Source organism: Trichosurus vulpecula, chromosome 1 (assembly GCF_011100635.1).
Source record: "Trichosurus vulpecula isolate mTriVul1 chromosome 1, mTriVul1.pri, whole genome shotgun sequence".
In the NCBI taxonomy this organism is placed as follows: Eukaryota; Metazoa; Chordata; class Mammalia; order Diprotodontia; family Phalangeridae; genus Trichosurus; species Trichosurus vulpecula.
The window spans coordinates 552,114,758-552,133,781 of NC_050573.1; the positions used below are offsets into that span (position 1 = coordinate 552,114,758).

Genomic DNA, 19,024 nt, shown 5'->3' on the forward strand with positions numbered 1-19,024 from the left:
TTATATAATAGCTTTGTGAGGTAGACTGTGTAAATATTATTACCACCACTTTTCAGATAATCTGACAGCCTTAGTGGGGCTAAGTGAGCTCCACATCACACTCCTACACTGAGAAAGCCTAATTGACAGCAATCAAACTAAAGGCAAGGTCCAGAAAGTGGGCCTTCAGCTGGGTGGTCTTTGGATGTTACTTGAATATTCTGTCCAGGCCAGTTTAGCCTCTAAAAGTGGCTGACTAGGCTGCATAGTATTAATGATTGAAAGAGCCTTTGTAGCCCTTAGTTATGAAATTGAAAATGGTAATAAATATACTGAGGTCCACTTTGTCACAAATCCTATATAAGTGAGCTCTTTGGACTTTTCATTCCTGTGCAGTCTGTTGTTATCGACCTGGTTTTGTTCCCATGTGCAAGGATCTGGAGAACCATACCTGTCTGTGTATCATTGTTGAGTGTTTAATTGTTTTTAGTAAAAGAAGATTGAAAAAAAATTATGTCTCAATGATAAATCTTGGTATACCCTGACCTTTCATTTGGACTTAGTATGAATCTAGTCTACAATATTTGGTATAGTTGGCAGAATTTGGTGACACGGATGATGATTTCCTGGCTCCTTAGGAGGAGAGATTAGTGTGAGAAGGAATTTGATGCTACAATGAATGTGATGCCCCCAAACTGAGCTGGAAGCATTACTACTTCAAAAACTCTTGAGTTCAGAGTCTTAAGACTGACTTCATTAGGATCTAATGGGAGATGATGATGGTGCTGGTGGTTTGACTTGTCTGGCATACATTGCCTCTTGTCTTTCCCTCTTGGTACCTTGATGCTTTAGCTAATCAGACTTGCCTACTGTGTGGGTTGCTGTTGGTTGATAGTTGGTGGGGATAGCTGACGCCTTTTCCAAAGGAGTTGCTTCCCAGTTTAACAGCCGTGAGGTTGGTCTGGGAGATGAGGTTATCCTTAGGGCTCTTGTTCTTTTATGCCTGTTGGTGGCAGCTGCTCACCAGCTGTTGCTGGTGGTGATAGGGAAACTGAGCCCTTTCTCCACAATGATTTCTACCCTCAAAGATGGCTATGGGGGCTGGGCTGAAAACAAATCTAGTGGTCAGTGAGACACCGCTAATCTCAAAGCTCTTGGCTTCTAAGGAGAGATGGTAGTCAAGGTCATAATGCTAGTTTGACTTGCCTGGCTGCCTTGTTAGTCTACTCAAAGGGGTCCTGTTGGCTCACTTGTTCAGTGAATAGCACTTAATTGGAAGCTGGTAGTGATGGCTGGCCCCTTTTCTAGAGGAGTTGCTTACCAGGATGATGACCATATGGTGTATGAATGTGTCATTACGTTCCAATTCTAAACCAGAACCACTACACTTGCCTGGAAAGGATCTAGGAGTTGACAAGTAGTCTGGGGTGACTGGGAGGTAACAGAGAAGGACCAGGTGCCCTAGGTGAACAGCAGGGACCTGGACCACCTGGCCAAGGAAGAATGCGGTCTAGATGGGATGAAGAGTGGCAAGTAGTTGGGGTGATCCAGAGGTAACAGACAATAAAGGACTGGAATAGGTTAGAGGCAACAGAATTGGAAGATTGGGCATAGGTCACAATGAAAGACCAGTGGAGAGGATTATCGGGATGGGTCGATGCCTCAGGTTAATGCCAGAGACTTGACCATGTGGGAGAGTTCAGGGGAAGTTGGCAGGGGAAGAGTTTCCAGGGCCTATACCTCATCAAGGTGAATTGGTATAAAGTGCTAACCCCTTCATACTTTAAAGAAATTACAGGATTCCTTGAAGGAAATGTGCTTTTAACAACTTTCATATTCCCATTGTACCATGGAGGCCAATATGGTCTCAGCAAGTGGAGGACTATAATAGCCCTTGGCCCACCTACTCTGGGGTGCCCTATATGAGGTTAAAAGAACCCCAGCCCCTTTGCTATTGGGATCTTTCATATGATCTTGCCTATCAGGATCTGGGCCTTGCACCCCTTAGGTACCTTCTCCACTCTTCCCTCGGCCATGCCCAACTGCCTGGACTGAGAGTTGGGGGGAGAAAGGAAATGCCCTTGACCCCATTCAATCATCCATATAATTCTCCTCAGCCATAGACAAAACTCTGGTGCCACTTGCCACCTAAGGAGGATACATTGTCTTTCCCTGTCCAACGTATTTCTGGCGAGCAATGTGTGCTTGAATGAACCTGCTAGCTTGACCTGCTGCTTCCTGTCCCATAGTCCTAGGAGCTTCCTAAGACTCTTGGGAATTCCCCTTGACATACCCAACCTCTGACTCTGTGTGAGGGGGTTTTCCCCTTCCCTGACATTCTAAATAGAGTCATGTGAAAAATGAATATCTCTCTCTTGTATTTAATGACTAATTATTGAATCAGGATCATGTGCCCCCTTTTCTACTTGCTCATCCAGAAATCAACCAGTATGGGAAATCTCAAGGATTTACCCAGGCCAAGATCTAATCAGACAGTAAAAGAAATTCTAATTTTAGGCTAAAGGGTCCATTCTGGTTCATTGTGTTTGAGATCCAGTGTTGAGTCTCCCTTTTGTCAGACAGATGATATGAAAATTGATGAGTCTCTGCCCCAAGATCCCCATTATAATATTTATTCTTTTGTTGACCAATCAGACTTGATTTTCACCCTCCGGTGCACCCGTTTTGCAAAAAAGCCTTTATAAATACCGAAGGTTCTACAGGTTTGGTCTCTTTGGCTACCGAGGGGACAATTAGCATGTTTTTGTTGACTGCTTTTAATTTATCCAGAAGCTTGGTCTCTTGGAAATTTTAATAGACACAGTCAACAGAGGGTGGGACAAAGATCTACCATACCGCTCTAAGAAAGAGAGAAGATTGATTTCTAATTAGCACCCATTTTTTTTTTTAATGCAGAGAACTCCTAGAGGGTTTGGACCACATTCTGAGTAACAGGCTCAACTTTCCTACCTTCCCATCTCTCCCAACTTGCCAGCAATTATGCTTACCGTATGGGTTTGCAAAGCAAGCCCTTGTTGCTGGGATAGTGGCTGAATATACGTCACCCTCACATTTCCCGAAATACTCACAAATTCCAAATTCATTGGATCTGAATAAATGAATCTTTACTGTGAACCAATACAGGGTAACATTTCTGTTCCTTCCAGCCCGGGGATGTCACAAAAATGAACTCACTGTCTCTTCAAAGCTTCAGCTTCCTTTTCCTCTGCCAGGCCCACATACTCACCCAGTCTGCTTTTGTCATAAGACTTCATGTCAGGTTGACTGTATCTAGTACCGGTACCAAATTCCCCAAAGGTTCACACACTGAATGATGGACCAGAATGAATCAGGAGTGAAGATAGTTGGGCTTTCAAGCTGGCCCTGTCCTTTGTTCTGTGGCTTTAATTAAGTATCTTACCCTAAGAGAACTGTTATTTCTTTTTGTTATTTTCTTATTTCACTAACAGTCCAGTCATTCTAGAGTTCTATAGAAATGAGAAAATTCGTGAGAGTACTGGATGTGAGTACTTTTGCCGCTCATCCAAGAAGCAGCTGCATCACTGACTTGCTCTGTGACTTTAAGAAGACAGCTTACCCTAACAGAAACATGGCTTCTGTCTGGTATGTCTGCCAACCAATTCAGGTCTATCCCTGGATCTCCCTGAAGGGAGGAATAAAGTCACATTCGAACTGCAGAAACTAGCCTGTGACCTCTACCTTCTGACACCGAATGCAACAGCCCTAGCACTTAACTCGCTTCGTAACTTAGGGCAAGAGATTTTAACATAAAAAACCTTTGAGTGGAAAGGCATCTCAGAGGCCTTCCAGCCTGAGAGTCCCCTTGACAACATCCATAACTAGTTATCCAGTCTTTGGTTTTAACACATCAAGTAAGGGGGAACTCATTTGCAGCTATGCAGCCCCAATGGAAAAAGCACTAAGCCTGAAGCCAGGAAGGCCTGAATACAAATCCAGATTGGGACACTAGTTATCGTGACCCTGTGCAAATCATTTAACTTCTGTCTGCCTCCATTTCTTCACCTGTAAAATGGGGATCATAATAGGGCCTACCTCACGGTGCCTATCACATAGTGGCCCTTAAAGATTTTTTTCTTTCCTTCTTTCCTTCCTTCCTTCCTCCCTCTCCCTATCTTCCTTCTTTTCTTCCTCCCTCCTTCCCTTCTTCCCTTGCTTCCTTCCTCTCTCTCTCCCTTCCTTACTTTCTTCTTCCCACCCTTGCTCCCTTTTTCCTTTCTTCCTCCCTTCCCTCCTTTCCTGCCTTCCTAAATCCCAAAGCAATCTACTGCCCTTTGCGATGGCTCTCATTACTAGTGAATTTCTCTCTACGGCACACTTACATTTTCCTTTCTATAACTTCCACTCATTGCTCTTAGTCCTGTAGCTTCATGTGCAGTCATCTCATTCTGTTCTACTATACATATGGAAGTGTCCATTTTATTCAGTGTTTGTTAAGTTCAGAATAAAAATATAATAAGAAAAAAAGAATTAACCCTCTTGGACAAGTATGCTTAACTTTTCACAGTATAATGCTAGGCAGCATTCTCCAGGACCTAGTGGCCTCCTCCCAAGCCCTGCAGAACCTGTGAGTTCTATTTAGATATACCGATCTCCTATAATAATAATTATTATAAATAATAGCTAACATTTGCATAGCACTTACTACGTGCTAAGCACTTTACATTTACTATCTTATTTAAGTGACTTGCCTAGGATCACATGGCTACTAAGTATCAGAGGTAACATTTGAATTCACCTCTTCCGGACCTCAGGGCAGTCACTCTACCCAATGCACCGCTTAGTTGACTCTGGCCCCCCTTTTAAGAGGTGAGAGGTAGTTCTAGTGGCTTAAGTTTGTCCATTTAGCCTCTTACCCTAAGAGGAATTCTGCTTCTGCTTGTCAGATCTGTTCTATCCAGGCCTGTTCCAGATTCCCTCTAGAAACAGAAGAATATTCATATTAGATTCCAAATGACAGAGCCTGGAACCTTGCTTTGTGACTGGGGGCAAATATCTTACCCTGTTTCTTCTTGACAGATCTGTTGGTTTATCCGGGTTGGTCCTAGACTCCACCTGCAGAGGACCAAAAAGTCACATCAAAACCCAAGTCTCCTACCACTAAAATTATTTTTAATACTCGTGATTTATTTCACGGGAATAAGGCTGACCATGATTTTAAGCCCTTGACTTATAAGAAGCAATTTCACTGATATCTTTGTTTTTGTATCATCATATCCCTTCCCCTCTTCCACCCAGGGAGCCAGCCTTAGAAAAAAGAATAAGGAGAGAGAGGAACAAAAAAGCGATTCAGCTAAATTAAACAACACATCAACCCAGTCTGATTCTATAGGCAACATTGGATAGCCATAGTCCCCTGGAGTATGGAGGTATCTTCTTGTGATAATAATAAATATATTAAGGCATAAACAGGCAAAAAGAAGACAAAACTAGATCTGAGGATGAAATAATGGTTTACTTAGAAAATTCTAGAGAATCTATCAAAAAAAGAGAGTTCATTCAGTAAAGTGGTACCGTATAAAACAAACATAAAAATCAATAACATTTCTATATAGCAAATAACAAAACCCAAGAGGAAGTAATAAAAGTTCTTCAGAAGGACATTACTGATAATGAGATTGCATTGACTCTTTTTAAGTTGGTCTCACCTGACCCAAGCCTGAAGTGATTTTATCCAACTCAGGCTTGGAGGGAGACAGATTCTCATGGGATAGAATGATAGCAGGATGATACCAGCCCCAGTTGAACAAGATTAAGTGACCTAAGTCACATACTCAAGACCTCATTTTAATATAACCCACCTCCCAGTTATGTCAACCAATCAGGGTTGATTGGCACCCATTAGGAACACCTCACCTACTCTTCAAAGGGTATATAACCCTGTACCTCCAAATCCCAAACTGAGCCGGTTTTGGACTGAACTTTCATGCGATGCATGTCAAGCCAGCTTGAGAGGAATTAAACCATGGACACACATCCACTAATTTTGTTTGTCTCTTTCTTAGAAGAGACTGTAATTTATTGGGGTTTGACAAGGGCCACGTGTGGCCTCGAGGATGCAGGTTCCCTTGAAAGAGTGAACTTGTGTTGTTTCCATTTTTCCCATTTTTGTCCGAAGAAGCAAAAGCTTAATTTATTTTACCAAGTTTTTGGCTTCCTTTCTGGCTGTTGGTGGTCCTTTGGAATTTAGTCTGTAAGCCAGGTGATCTATTGTTTGTTCACCATCCTTACTACTTAGCATTGCTCCTACCTCCTGATCCTCAGCTACTTGACAGATATTCTCAAGAGTTTTTAATTCATCATGTGATTCTCTAAGTTTCTGCATACGCTTGTTGTCTTGTGTATAAACCACAGCAATATTCTGCCCTTCATTCCTTATTGTGGACCAACATTCCAATGTGCAAATTGCTACAGGCGGCACTGGCATCTTGAACATATCTGCTTTGCTCTTCATGGACATCTCATTGGTCAGTCTTATGTAGATAATTTATTTTTCGTCTTTTGGCACACTCTCCATTCAAGTCAAGACTTACCGTATTATCTCCTCAAACACCCACACACACCATACCTTGCAGTCAATTTTTGTTGCAAATCCATTTTGTTTTGTAGATATTCTTTTCTAAAACTTGGGACTTCCTCTAGTATGCTAAAGAAGTCTCCTCACCTTGGAAGTTCACTCCACTTCTGGACATCTCAAACTAGACATTAAACTCCTTCCCTGTGGCTTCTTCCCCTGATTGTCTGGTTCCTTGAATCTCCCTTTTAAGGAAAATACCCAGGTCAGCCACATCCTCATTTCTCTCTAGACTCCACTCCTGACGTTCTGGACTTTCTCTACCGTCCCTCCACCTAACTACCCTCCCTCCACCCTGAGCCCCTTTTCAGCTTCCTTTTATTTGTGTATTGTCTTCCCTCATTAGAATGTAAGCTCCTTGAGTTCAGGGATTGACTTTTAGCTTATATTTGTATTCTTGGTGCTTAGTAAAGTGCCTGGTACATAGTAAATACTTAATAAATGCTTCTCAACTAGACTTGTACCCTCTGGAATTTTCAGTTTTATGTTTGGACTTTTTTTTTTTTACAATCTGTGACAAAATTGTCAAACAAAACACAGTCATCTACAAAAAGCAAATGAGTGAGTTGTTGCCAACAACATTGGTTTCACTTTTGTAATCCAGGGGCTAGGACCATGGCTCAAAAGTAGCCCCAGATCATTTTCAAGATATTTCATCTCCTTGTCTATATCCCTTTCTGGATATTGATTTTTTGAAGTTCTACGATGATGCTTTTCATCGATGCATCTGGTGTTGCTTTCATCAGTATATCCCTTTTATACAGGGCTTTACCTGGTTTTCTCCTCATAACAATTCTGTGAAATAGGGAGCGTGGCTCTTAATACCCCTGCTTTGCAAATAAGGATCCTAGAGTTAGAGCTAAAAGGAACCTCAGAAGTTATCTGAAGCTTCAGGAAATTAAGTGACCTGCCTTGCTATTATGTGACAGAGCTGAAACTCAGGTCATATGATTTCAGGGTTCTACCCATCATGCCATGCTTTTAACAATATGAGCATCAGTTAAAGAAACTGGAGATTTTTAGACTGGAGAAAGGAAAACTCAGGGAAGGCGCAGGTAATATCTCCAAATATGAAAAAGGCTATCACATGGAAGATTAAACTTGTTCCATTCAATCCTACAGAGAGGAAAGGGCAATGGGTTCAAGGTGCAAAAGGCAAATAAATGTGGACTTGACATAAAGAAACAAACTTCCTGACAAGCAGAGCCATTTAAAAATGGAATGGGCTGTTTGGAGAAGTGGTCGGCTTCCCTTCTTTGGAGGTCTTGAAGCAAAGGTTAGATAACTACTTGTGTTGCTGTTGAGTTGTTTTTCAGTCATGTCTGACTCTTTGTGACTCCCTCTGGGATTTTCTTGGCAAATATACTAGGATAATTTGCTATTTCCTTCTTCAGCTCATGTTACAGATGAGGACAGGGAGGCAAATAGGGTGAAGTGACTTGCGCAGGGTCACACAGCTAGTAAGTATCTAAGGCCATATTTGAACTCAGGTCTTCCTGATGTGAGGCCTGGTGCTTTATCCAGTATGCCACCTACCTGCCCCACTACTTGTAGGGTTTGTTATGATGAGGATTCCTTTTTAGGTAGGCTTTGGACTCTATGGCAGCTGAGATCTCTTCCTGAATCTGAAAGTCTATGATTCTGTGATTGAGTGGACACATCCTGGATCGGCTTCAATGATGTGCAAGGCCTTTTTATAATGCACAAATACAGCCTGTGAGATCTGGATAGTCTTTGCATTTCTCTTGTAATCACTGTGGTGGGCAGCCATGTTTGGTGTCATGCTGTGGAACGAGCACCCGCTTGTTGGAATCAAATTCCTCCTCTCTTGCTTCATGCTGACATGACCTTGGGCAGTTCGATTCACTTCTTTAGGCTTCAATCTTTCCATCTGTGAAATGAAGGGGCTGCACCAGACGGCTTCTGAAGTCTCTTAGATCTATGATCTTATGACCTCCCTTCTTCACAACTGGCAGTCCTACACGTCCCTCTTAATGTGGTAAAGAATGATGTGTAGGACAATTTGTAGATTCACAAAAGGACAGTGATGGTGACATAACTTCTTAGTGCCAATTTCTTAGAAGCAAGAGAGATATCAGTGTTCAATGTTTTCCATGTTTGAAGGCTCACTTAAAGATTCTTGCAATAGTTTTCTAATTGGTTTTCTTGGATCAAGTCACTCCCCATTCCAACCCATCCCCCACACATCTGCCCAAGTGAACTTACCAAACAGGTCTGACTGCATCGCTCCCTCTCTCCCACCCCCCCAATAAACTCCAGTGGTCCCATCTTACCTCTAAGATCAAATACAAACTCTTAGGTTTGGCTTTTAAATACACCCTGGGCAAATCTTAACCTCTGTTTGTTTCGGATTTGGGTTGGTTTTTTTTAAGTGTGAACCTATCCACACTTTTTTAAAAAGTGTGAGTACCCAAGAGTACCTTGTACAACATAGCTTCATCTGCCTTAAAACGCTAAGGACAAGTGACGTCATTTCTTTGGCATTTTCTATTTTTATATCCATTTTGAAATAACCCTAAAGGGTTCTTATAGAAGCAGCTCCATAAAAAGGTTAGAAAGGGATCTTCAACAGAATTAGAAGATATTACCACTGCCTTTTCATACAATCCCATTAGACAAACATTGATCCATGCCTACTAGATGTAACACATCATGTCAGATTCTATTGATACAGAGACAAAACAGAAACAATCCCTCATCGTTTTGCCCAAAGATTCTTGCAATAGTCTTCCAAATGGTTTCTTTGACTCAAGCTACTCCCCATTCCAATCCACTCTCCACACAGCTGCCCAAATGATTTTCCTAAAGATCCTTGAACCCAGGTCCTCTGATTCCAGAACCAGTACTTGTTCCCCAACATTATACCAAATGTGGCTGCCCATCACAGTGACTACAAAAGAAATGCCCTCTTTCCCCACCCCCACCCCCCATAAACTTCAGTTGCTCCATCTAACCTCTAAGATCAAATACAAACTCCTATGTTTCATTTTTAAACAACCTGGCCCCAAACTACCTTTTGCAGCCTTATTTGTACATTACTCCACCTTCCTATATTCTGTATTCCAGCTAACCGGTCTTCTCGCTGTTTCTCGCACATAGTTCTACATTCTTAGTATCTATGCCTTTATGTTAGTCAATAAACATTTATTAAATGCTTACTATGTGCCAGGTGCTGTCCTAAGCACTGGAGATTCAAATATGGGTTAGGGGAGTCCCTGCCCTCAAGAAACTCATAATCTAACAGGGGGAAGACAACACATAAAGGAAGCTGAAAAGTGCATTTGGGGGGAGGAGGAGGAGGTATCCAATCTTGGGACATAGTGGAGAAGTCAGTAGGAGAAGACCCAAAGTAGTGCAGCCAGGTGAGAAATGAGGAGATGTCTGAGCTGAGCCTTTTCCTTAAGTGGAAGTTTGGAGTTCAAGGCCCTACTCTCTAATCAGAGGCAAAGGGTAGTGATAAGATGGAGGACCAAGGTTGATGCAATCTTGTAGGATGGTTATCCCAATAGATGTCCTCTGCGTCTGGAATGCACTCCTTCCTCATCTGTACTTCCTGAAAACAGTGTTTTAAAACAGCTCAAGTGCCACCTTCCTCAGATGGCTTTTCCTAATCCTCTCAGCAACCAGAGCCCTCCCCTCCAAGGTTTCCTTATATCACCACTGTACAAGCCCATCGATATGCGTGTTTCTTCTCTGTTAGAATGGGAACTCCTTGAAACCTGAGACTTTCACTTTTGTCTTTGTACTGCCAGAGCCCAGCAAAGTTCCTGACACAGAGCAGACGCTTCTCTGGTGAGCATTCAATGCGACATTCTCAGAAAAATCCTCACTCTTGACCTTTCCAGGAATCAGCTCTATTTAGTTAGCATAAGTGATGCTCATCCCTTCCATTTATGTAGCCTTTTAGAGTTTACCTATGAGAGAAATGATCACTTCTCTCTTGTAGTTAAGAACTAATTGTTGAATCAGGACCGAGGTTTTTCCCCTTTTCTACTTCCTCATCCAGAAATCGGCCAGCGTGGGAAATCTTGGAGAAAGACATACCCAGGCTAAGATCTAATCCATAGAAAAAGAGATTCTAAGTTTAGGTGAATGGATGGATTCCTGCTCCTGTTCACTCAGACAAGTCTGGGAAAATGGAGATTCCCCCTTTTGTCAGACAGGTCGTATGGGAATTGATAAGTCCCTTTGACCAAGACTTGGGTGACCCAAGTCACGTACCTCAAGATGTTCATTGTAATTGAGAAAGTTGATTCACTGAGACCCCCTACTCTATTCCAATTCAGTATTAATCAATTTGATAGGATAAGGGTAGTGATTATGAGTTCTGTATATTTGGCCCTAGAGCTGTGAGCTATAGGTGGTAAGATTACTTACGTAATCATGGGAAGCTACCCCAGAGGGCCTTCACCCTTATTTTTCCTTGTCATGGTGACCGAGCCAAGTGTAGCAGAGGTGACTCCCCTAAATTTATTGTTGTACTTCTGGGCCATTCTCTTTTGTCCAACATGAGCAGGTGTCCATCTTAGGACAATCTTATGACCACCTAGCCAGTGGAAATATTCTTTGCTTCACCCAATTTGTGACCCTGATGCCCAATCTCTGACCCTGCTGATATATTGTTTGGCTTATTTAAGTATCTGAGGTCTGCTTCATCAGAGGGGACCATGGATCCTTTAATAAAGTGCCACTGGCTCAGATCTCTGCCTCAGTCTCTCTTACTGTAGGATGGATAATTTTTATCCCCACATAATATAGCCAGCCTCTCACTATAATATTCATTCTCTCATTAATTGTTAAGCAGTTGATAGGCACCCTCAGGAACACCCACTCTTTCAAGGGGTATATAAACTGTGAACCCACCTTGAGGGGTCTTTGGCCCCCTTTGGCACTTGAGAGTGCCACTGACCTCTATTATTAATGAACATGCTAGCTTTATTAATAAAATGATTAAATTACCCAGAAATTATGTCTCTTGAACTTTTAAAAGGTCACACCAATATTATTTCATTTATCAGTATCATAATATCCCTTGATGGAATCAGGACGAGAAAAGTCATCCACTTCTTTTTTAAAAAACAGATCAGGGAGATGGGGTTCAGAAAGTATAAGTGGTTTGCACTTCAGACCACCCGGGCATTTTGTGACCCAGCTGGGACTAGAATCCATGCCTTCTGATTCTTTGGCCAGGACTCTTTGCATTACTACACCTCAGGGAAGGACGCCTCAGTAGAAGCCGGGACTCTGCATTAGGACTTGGGACTCACCTCCTGTTCTCTCATTTCTTGAGCCAGTGGGAAGGTATTTAGTTTCTTCTGGGTCTCCTGGAGCTTTAAAATCTTCTCCACAAGAAACATCTTGTCTTTTCCCTCCTGTCCAAAACAAGAGTGGACGAAGGTATAGGGAACAGGTGGCAAAAGTGAGAGAAGACTCTTGGAAAGAGGAAGTTCTTTGATTTTCATATCTCATTAGAACATTCAGTTTAGAGAGAAGGTCAGAAGAATTGGATGAAGAATGGTCACCATGTTTTTTCTTGACATGAAATGAAATTGTTACAGATTTTGACTAAACCACCAACACCTCATTTTCTCTTCCTTCTCTAATGGGCCATGCATGGTGATGCACCCCTCTGAATCTAAAAAATTGGGAGTGCTTTTGGCCTTGGTGCCAGAAGGAGACTTACATTTCCTAGACCTCTTGGGCAAAATGATGACAAATATGAAATTGTCTTCTGCACCCTTCCTTTTTTTTTTCTTGGCATCTCTCTTCATATCTCCCTCCCCACTCTGGTAGCCACTCTATGTGCCCTAGTAAATCCTAGATCTCCCCTTCCTGACTCATTTTCATCCAATGCCTTTCCTCCAACCACTCCCCAAAGAATTTGTCCCAGTCTTGCATTAGGTGCAATTATACGTACGCACATACATATGTATATATGCAGAAGTACGCACGTCTACACATACACGCACACTCCAAGTTCATAGACTCCAGGTTAAGAACCCCTGTTTTAGCAGGACCCAGTAAAGAAATGGGACCCAAAGAATACTTCTGCGGTTATTCTCAAGTTTAAAGAGAAAAAGAGAATGGTAGTAAGAAACTTGCATTGATGATCTGTTCATGGAGGAGCTTAATCATGATCTTCCTTCCTTCGATTATCTGCCAGTAAAGATAGGTGATCATCCTTAAAAGAAAGAAGAAGAAAACAAAAACAAAACAATTCTGGGTGGGATCTATGGTGTTGTGCTACAGAGCAAACCTGGAAGTACAACTGGGCTCAGGAGGCAAGGCAGCTATGCAGCTAAGATCCCCGAGGAATACAATATCTTCTCTCTCCTACTGGGATCGCTACTCGATTGTAGATATGAACAGGGGAGAATAGGACTTCGGCAGGTGTTCCTGTCATCCTAGCTAGCATCTACACAGCACTTTAAGGTTTGCAAAGCACTTTATATGCATTATCTTTTTAATCCTCACAACAATCCTGGGAGGTAGGGGTTATTATTAACCCTATTTACAGTTGAGGAAAGTGAGGTAAACAAGGTTAAGCAACTTGCCCAGGGTCGCACAGTTAGCTAGCAAGCGTCTGAGGCCAGACTTGGACTCAAGTCATCCTGACACCAAGTCCAACACTCTATCCCCTGCACTTTTATGACATCAGATCATGACACCAAGATGCTTATAATTTGGACCACAAAGAACACTGAGGGGATTTGGCTGTAATGAATCAGGGTCTCTATGATATCAGAGCCCTCCAATCTCTGCTCCTGTTGTGGTCATTCAGTCATTTCAGATTCTTCATGGTCCCACTTGGGGTTTTCTTGGCAAAGATGCTGGAGTGGTTTGCCATTTCCTTCTCCAGCTTATTTTACAGATGAGGCAAACAGGGCTAAGGGCTTTGCCCAGGGTCACACAGTTAGCTAGTAAGTGTCTGAGGCCAGAGGTGAACTCAGGTCTTCCTGACTCCAGGCTGGATGCTCTATCCACTGTGACACCCAGTGGCTCCATCTGCTTTTGACTTCTGGAATTTGAACCCATGCCTCAGCTGCTGTTTAATCCTGGAACTTCCCTCAGCACCTGGGCTCCCTTGCCCTAGAACATCCAACAATACTGTGACCTTCTCACCCTGGAATATCCTTCTGCCAGATCAGCCCCCTTCTCCCATTGGTAAGTTTCTCTTGGGGCCTCTATTTTGTTGAGGGGCCTAGTCTGGCCAGCCTTTATTCCCCTCCTGGCTCTGATCTTGACTTCTAGACCTCAAAACCATGCCCCTGCACCTGGTACCTTTACCCCACTTTTTAAAGCTCTCTTTCCTATGTTGTCTCTTTGAGGCAGGGGTTCTCTTTCTTTCTGTTTGTATTTGTTTCTTCAGTATTTGGCACAGTGCCTGGTACACAGTAAGTACTTAATAAATACTTGTTTCTTGAGGCCAGTGATATTACATTCTGAGTCACCCCCTTCGGGTCACAGACTTTTTTGATTTTTGGTTGACTTGAAAGTAACTGAGTTTTCTGCTTTCTGATGGTTTAGGAAAGTTAATCATGCTTTGTTGGACGCCTCAGGTGTGGTCCCCAATAGCTGTGTGTATAGGAGGTAGATCAAGAAAAGCTGCTTCATCATCTAGAAAAGTCCACAGCTCTTTGGTCCGCAGTTGATGATGATGGTGGTGGTGATGGCGATGGCTGACATTTATATAACACTATTAGGTTTGCGAAGCACTTTACAAAAGTTGTCTTATTTGATTCTCACAACTCTGGGAGCTAGGTGCTATTATCTCTATTTTGCAGAGGAGGAAACTGAGGCAAATGAGGTTAGGGAACTTACATGGGGCCACAAAGCTAGAATATGTCTGAAGCCAAAATTTGAACTAACTTCTTTCTGACTCCAGGGCCAGTGCTATATCTACTAGGCCACTAAGCTGTCTGAGCCTACATCTTTTTCTAGTAGGGTGCCACTGGCAACCTCCTGGAGGAGATTAAAAATACCACCTGGGCAACAGAGCTGATTTGATTGAATCAGTTTATTGAGTCAGAATGCTGCCTTCTGGCTGAACTCATTTCAGAGTATAGTAAAGCTAAAAAAGCTGAGGGCACGAGGGGTGGGGGTAGGGAAATTTCCTCTGCCAGAAGCTGATAATGGTTACTTTAGGGCAGAGGTACAAAAGTTGTGTATATGTTCATCTGAGAAGGCAAGTCCCTGGACTTCTAATTCCTGGCCCCAATCTCGAAGAGGTTGCGACTTAACTTCCCCGACCAAGAGCTGGCAGCTATGGAGAGTGGTATCATGTGGTACAAGTGGTGGGAGTTACTGAATCCCAGCCTCAACAATAAAGAAGACATTTCTTGGACAGCATGATTCCACAATCCAAGCTTCTAGCATGAGAAAGATGAGCTTCAGGAGCGATAGCCACAGAGTAACCTTGTGAAACACCCCCAAGTTTGAGAGTTCCAAAATCCGATCTTCCGGAGAGCTCTTTGGGCATCACTAGCCTTTTTAGGAGAACAAATAATTAGTAAGAGGCCCTTGGAGCATTAAGAACACCAAAGGACTAAAGTCACAGTGTGAAGGAACAAAAGATGCCAACTTTGCTCTCTGCTCTTGCTGTGAGGTGGTATGAGGTTGCATGTGTGTATGGTAAGAGTGCCACTTTCTGGAATGTTACGAAGATGCTCTTCCAGCCATCTGAAATGCATTTCTCCTCCAAGAAAGAATCCAAGTCCTTAGGGTGGCACCATAAGGCTTGATACTAAATGGGTCTCACTGGGAAAGGACTCATGGAATGTTGGCGGGGGGGTCTTTCTTAGGAACTTCAAATTTGTTTCCCTTCCCAGAGCATTTTAAACCACAGGGTGGCACTATGAATTCAGTGTCTACACAGACCCTTGAAGGGTAGGTGGGACTTGCTGAAAAGGGAAGGAGAATCACATGTACTATTTATGTGCTCCTCTGAGTCCTTTATAGGGTAGCTAGGGGACACAGTGGATAGAGCACTTGACCTGGAGTCAGGAAGACCTGAGTTCAAATCTCAGCTCAGGCACTTATTAACTATGATCTGGGCAAGTCACTTCACCCTGTTTGCCTTGGTTTCCTCATCTGTGAAATGAGCTGGAGAAGGAAATGGCAAACCAGTCCAGTATCTTTGCCAAGAAAATCTTAAATGAGGTCATGAAGAATCAGACATTACTGAAAACCAACTGAACAACTGAATCTTTTCTGTTGTCTTTGCTTTTTCTGTGGGGTAGAATAAAGGCTGCTCTGTATCTGTAGCTGATGGTTTTATCCACATCTGTGGAGACCTAGATCTGAACTATATCTGGATATCACCTCGAGGGAACTTTGCCTGGGAGCAAAGCAAGTCAAAGAATTCTGGGTTGGGGGGAGGGGCTTCCCCCAGGACCTGGCGTATGTGAGCCCTGAGCTCAGATCCTGGACTGTTCTTCGAATACGTGGGGTAACTCAATAGCTTGAGGAATCTAATGTCAGGGCAGTATAGTAAACATAAAAGACCGCACTAGGAGTTAGAAGAGCAGGATTCTAACCCTAGCTCTGCCAGTGGCCTTAGTCAAGTAAACTTACTTCTCTGGACCTCGGTTACCTCATCTGTAAAATGAAGTGGTTGGACTAGACGATGTCTAAGATACTGCCCAGCTTCACCTCTCCACGCAGTAAATAACCACGCTCTGTATTTTGTTTAAATTCAGATTTTTATACAGCAACTTTGTTTTAAATGGGGAAAGGGCTACAACTCTCAAAGAAAACGTTTAGCCCTGTGATTCGGAATCATTGGTTTGACAAATGCCAGCCAAACAGCCTGTCTAGCCATACTGTAAGAAATCTGAGCGAGCGCTCAGGCCTTGCACTGTACACCGCAGAGGGGCCGCCTCTTGTTTTTTTTTTGGGGGGGGGCAGGGTAATTGGGGTTAAGTGAGTCGCCCAAGGTCACACAGCTAGTACGTGTCAAGTGTCTGAGGCCGGATTTGAACTCAGGTCCTCCCGACTCCAGGGCTCACTGCACCACCTAGCTGCCCCTGGGGCCGCCTCTTAATATGCAGTATCACACAGGCACAGCACCATAGCATCTGCCAAAATCTACAGCCACAGTGACACACGGTCACCATTGTAAAGAATCCAATTTTGTGCTGAAACACTATCATTTCACCAAAGCCTAATGCTGCCTCGTTTTAGAGGTGGCTGATGGTGCAGTGGATAGAACAACGAGTTCAGAAGAACTGAATTCAAATCCAACCTCAGATATATTTTGTGTGACCCTGGGTAAGTGACTTACCATGTTTGCCTCAGTTTCCTCCCTTGTAAATTGTGGACAATAAGAGCACCTACCTTGGGGGTTGTTGTGAGAATCACATGAGATAATATTTGGAAAACCACTTAGAACAGTGCCTAGCACATAGTAGGTGCTGTATAAAGATGCTCACTCCCTTCCCCTGTTCCCTTCCCGGTTTTCCCTGAATTACCTTACCCTACTTTGCCTACTCTCTCCCCCCACTTTGTGCTGCTGCTAAGAACTCCTTCAGGACTCCTGCCTGACTGATTTGCACTTGTAGCTATGATAGAGCAGAAAAAAGAGAGCTAAATATGGTATCAAAAGACATGGGTTCAAATTCTGACTGTCACTTTCTACTTAAGTAACTTCTGTGGAGTCTCTGAACTTTTCTGGGCTTCAGCTGCCTCACTTGCAAAATGAAGAATTGGAATTTGTGACCTCTAGTACTTTTCAACTTTAAATCTATGATCCTAAGAACTCTTCCTTATCCTTGAAAGACTTTCTGTTTGTCTCCTTGAACCCTTTAGGGGACTCCTTGCACTAGCGGGAGGGTGCATAGACAAAAATCAATAATATTACTACCATCTGCCACTGATGAAACCACTGGAAATGTGCATGTCATTTGACCCTCGCACCAGCCCTGTGAGCAGTATCTCAGCCATCAAAGCTAATTCACTGCACAGATCTCCCCTACAACATTCCTTGACAGCCGCGTGGCCATCCTTGCATCGATGGGAAGCTCACTACTACGCACGAGGCCGGCATTATTAGTATCCCGCTTTACAGGTGAGGAAACTGAAGCTCAGAGAAGCTAACCAACCCTCCCGGGATGACTCAAGAAAGTACATTTCTGAAGGACGATTTAAACCTAAGTCTCTGTGATCCCGACTCTACTGCGGTGTCCAGTATTACTTTGCTATCTGCCCAAGGAAAACAACAAAAGAAAGAGGAGGAGTCATAAGATAGGTGGACAGGACTTGATCAATAATCCTAGTCTAGTGACTATGGGGAAAGCTCCTATACTGCCTTGCTCTAAAAGGGGAGCCAATAAGAGGCCAAGGTATGACTGACTGAGAATAAGAATGTTAACAGCATAGACTCGAATCATGGCACTGCCATTAGAGTGCTTTTCAGAAATTGCTTTATTTTTTTTGAAGGGGGGAAGGGGTTAAGTGACTTATCCAAGGTCACACACCTAGTAAGTATGTCAAGTGTCTGAGGCCGGATTTGAACTCAGGCCTTCCTGACTCCAGGGCCAGGGCTCTACTCACTGTGTCACCTAGCTGCCCCTGCCATTAGAGTTCTTAATAGTAATGCTGTTGGTTTGAAAGTCCTAGGCAGTCTTATTAACACAGTGACAAACAAGGGTTCTAGAGTATTCATGAGGAAAAATGCAACCCACCCCCAGGTAGACAGGTAATGGAGATAATGGATTCAGAATAGAGACTGAAGTGTGTGTGTGTGTGTGTGTGTGTGTGTTTGTGTGTGTGTGTATGTGTATAAATATATAAACACACACGCACACACACACACATATATTTGGACAGGGTAATTGGGAATTTGTTTTCTTTGACTATACATATTTGTAATGGTTATATTTTTCTTGCCTTCTTGAAGGTAAGGGAGAAGGAGAGAATTTATAGCTAAAAATAAAATGGAATTTAAATTTTAAAAATTTTAGATAGTAATACTGTTAGAATGAGAGAAAACATAGAGGGAAAAGCAGCTTTGAAGTCAGAAAGTCCTGCCTCTAACACATATGGGCTGTGTGACCATGAGGTAGTTATTAACCTTCCTAGACAACTCTCTAAGACTGTAAGTTGCAGAGAACTTTCTGATGTGTGTGGTTGGGGAAGTTTCTTCTCCTCACAATTTCCTAGTCCCGATCCCTAATGCTGTTAGAAAGCAGCAAAAAGGGTCTTCCATTAGAGCCAACATGGTTTGGTAGAAGGTGTATGAAACTCATAGCAGTGAAGGACAAAAGACGGGTTTTATTACCTTGGACATTTATTCTCAGAGGGACACTGAATAATTAAAAAAAAATCATAGAATCTTGGATTTGGAAGGGCTTTGGTCATTAAAACTAACCTCCCAATGCATACATATCTACAACATTCCCCACTGGCCTCTTA

The 19,024-nt window shown here is 42.9% G+C and overlaps 1 protein-coding gene across 1 annotated transcript in view; it reads right to left on the reverse strand.

Moving 5' to 3' along the window:
- TMC5 (transmembrane channel like 5) overlaps nucleotides 1-19,024 on the reverse strand; it is a 76,538-nt gene that overhangs the window by 2,099 nt on the left and 55,415 nt on the right. The window contains 4 exon segments of the mRNA XM_036749301.1: nucleotides 1,060-1,071; nucleotides 5,020-5,073; nucleotides 11,881-11,985; nucleotides 12,716-12,794. Of these exon segments, the coding sequence (XP_036605196.1) occupies nucleotides 1,060-1,071; nucleotides 5,020-5,073; nucleotides 11,881-11,985; nucleotides 12,716-12,794 (250 nt within the window).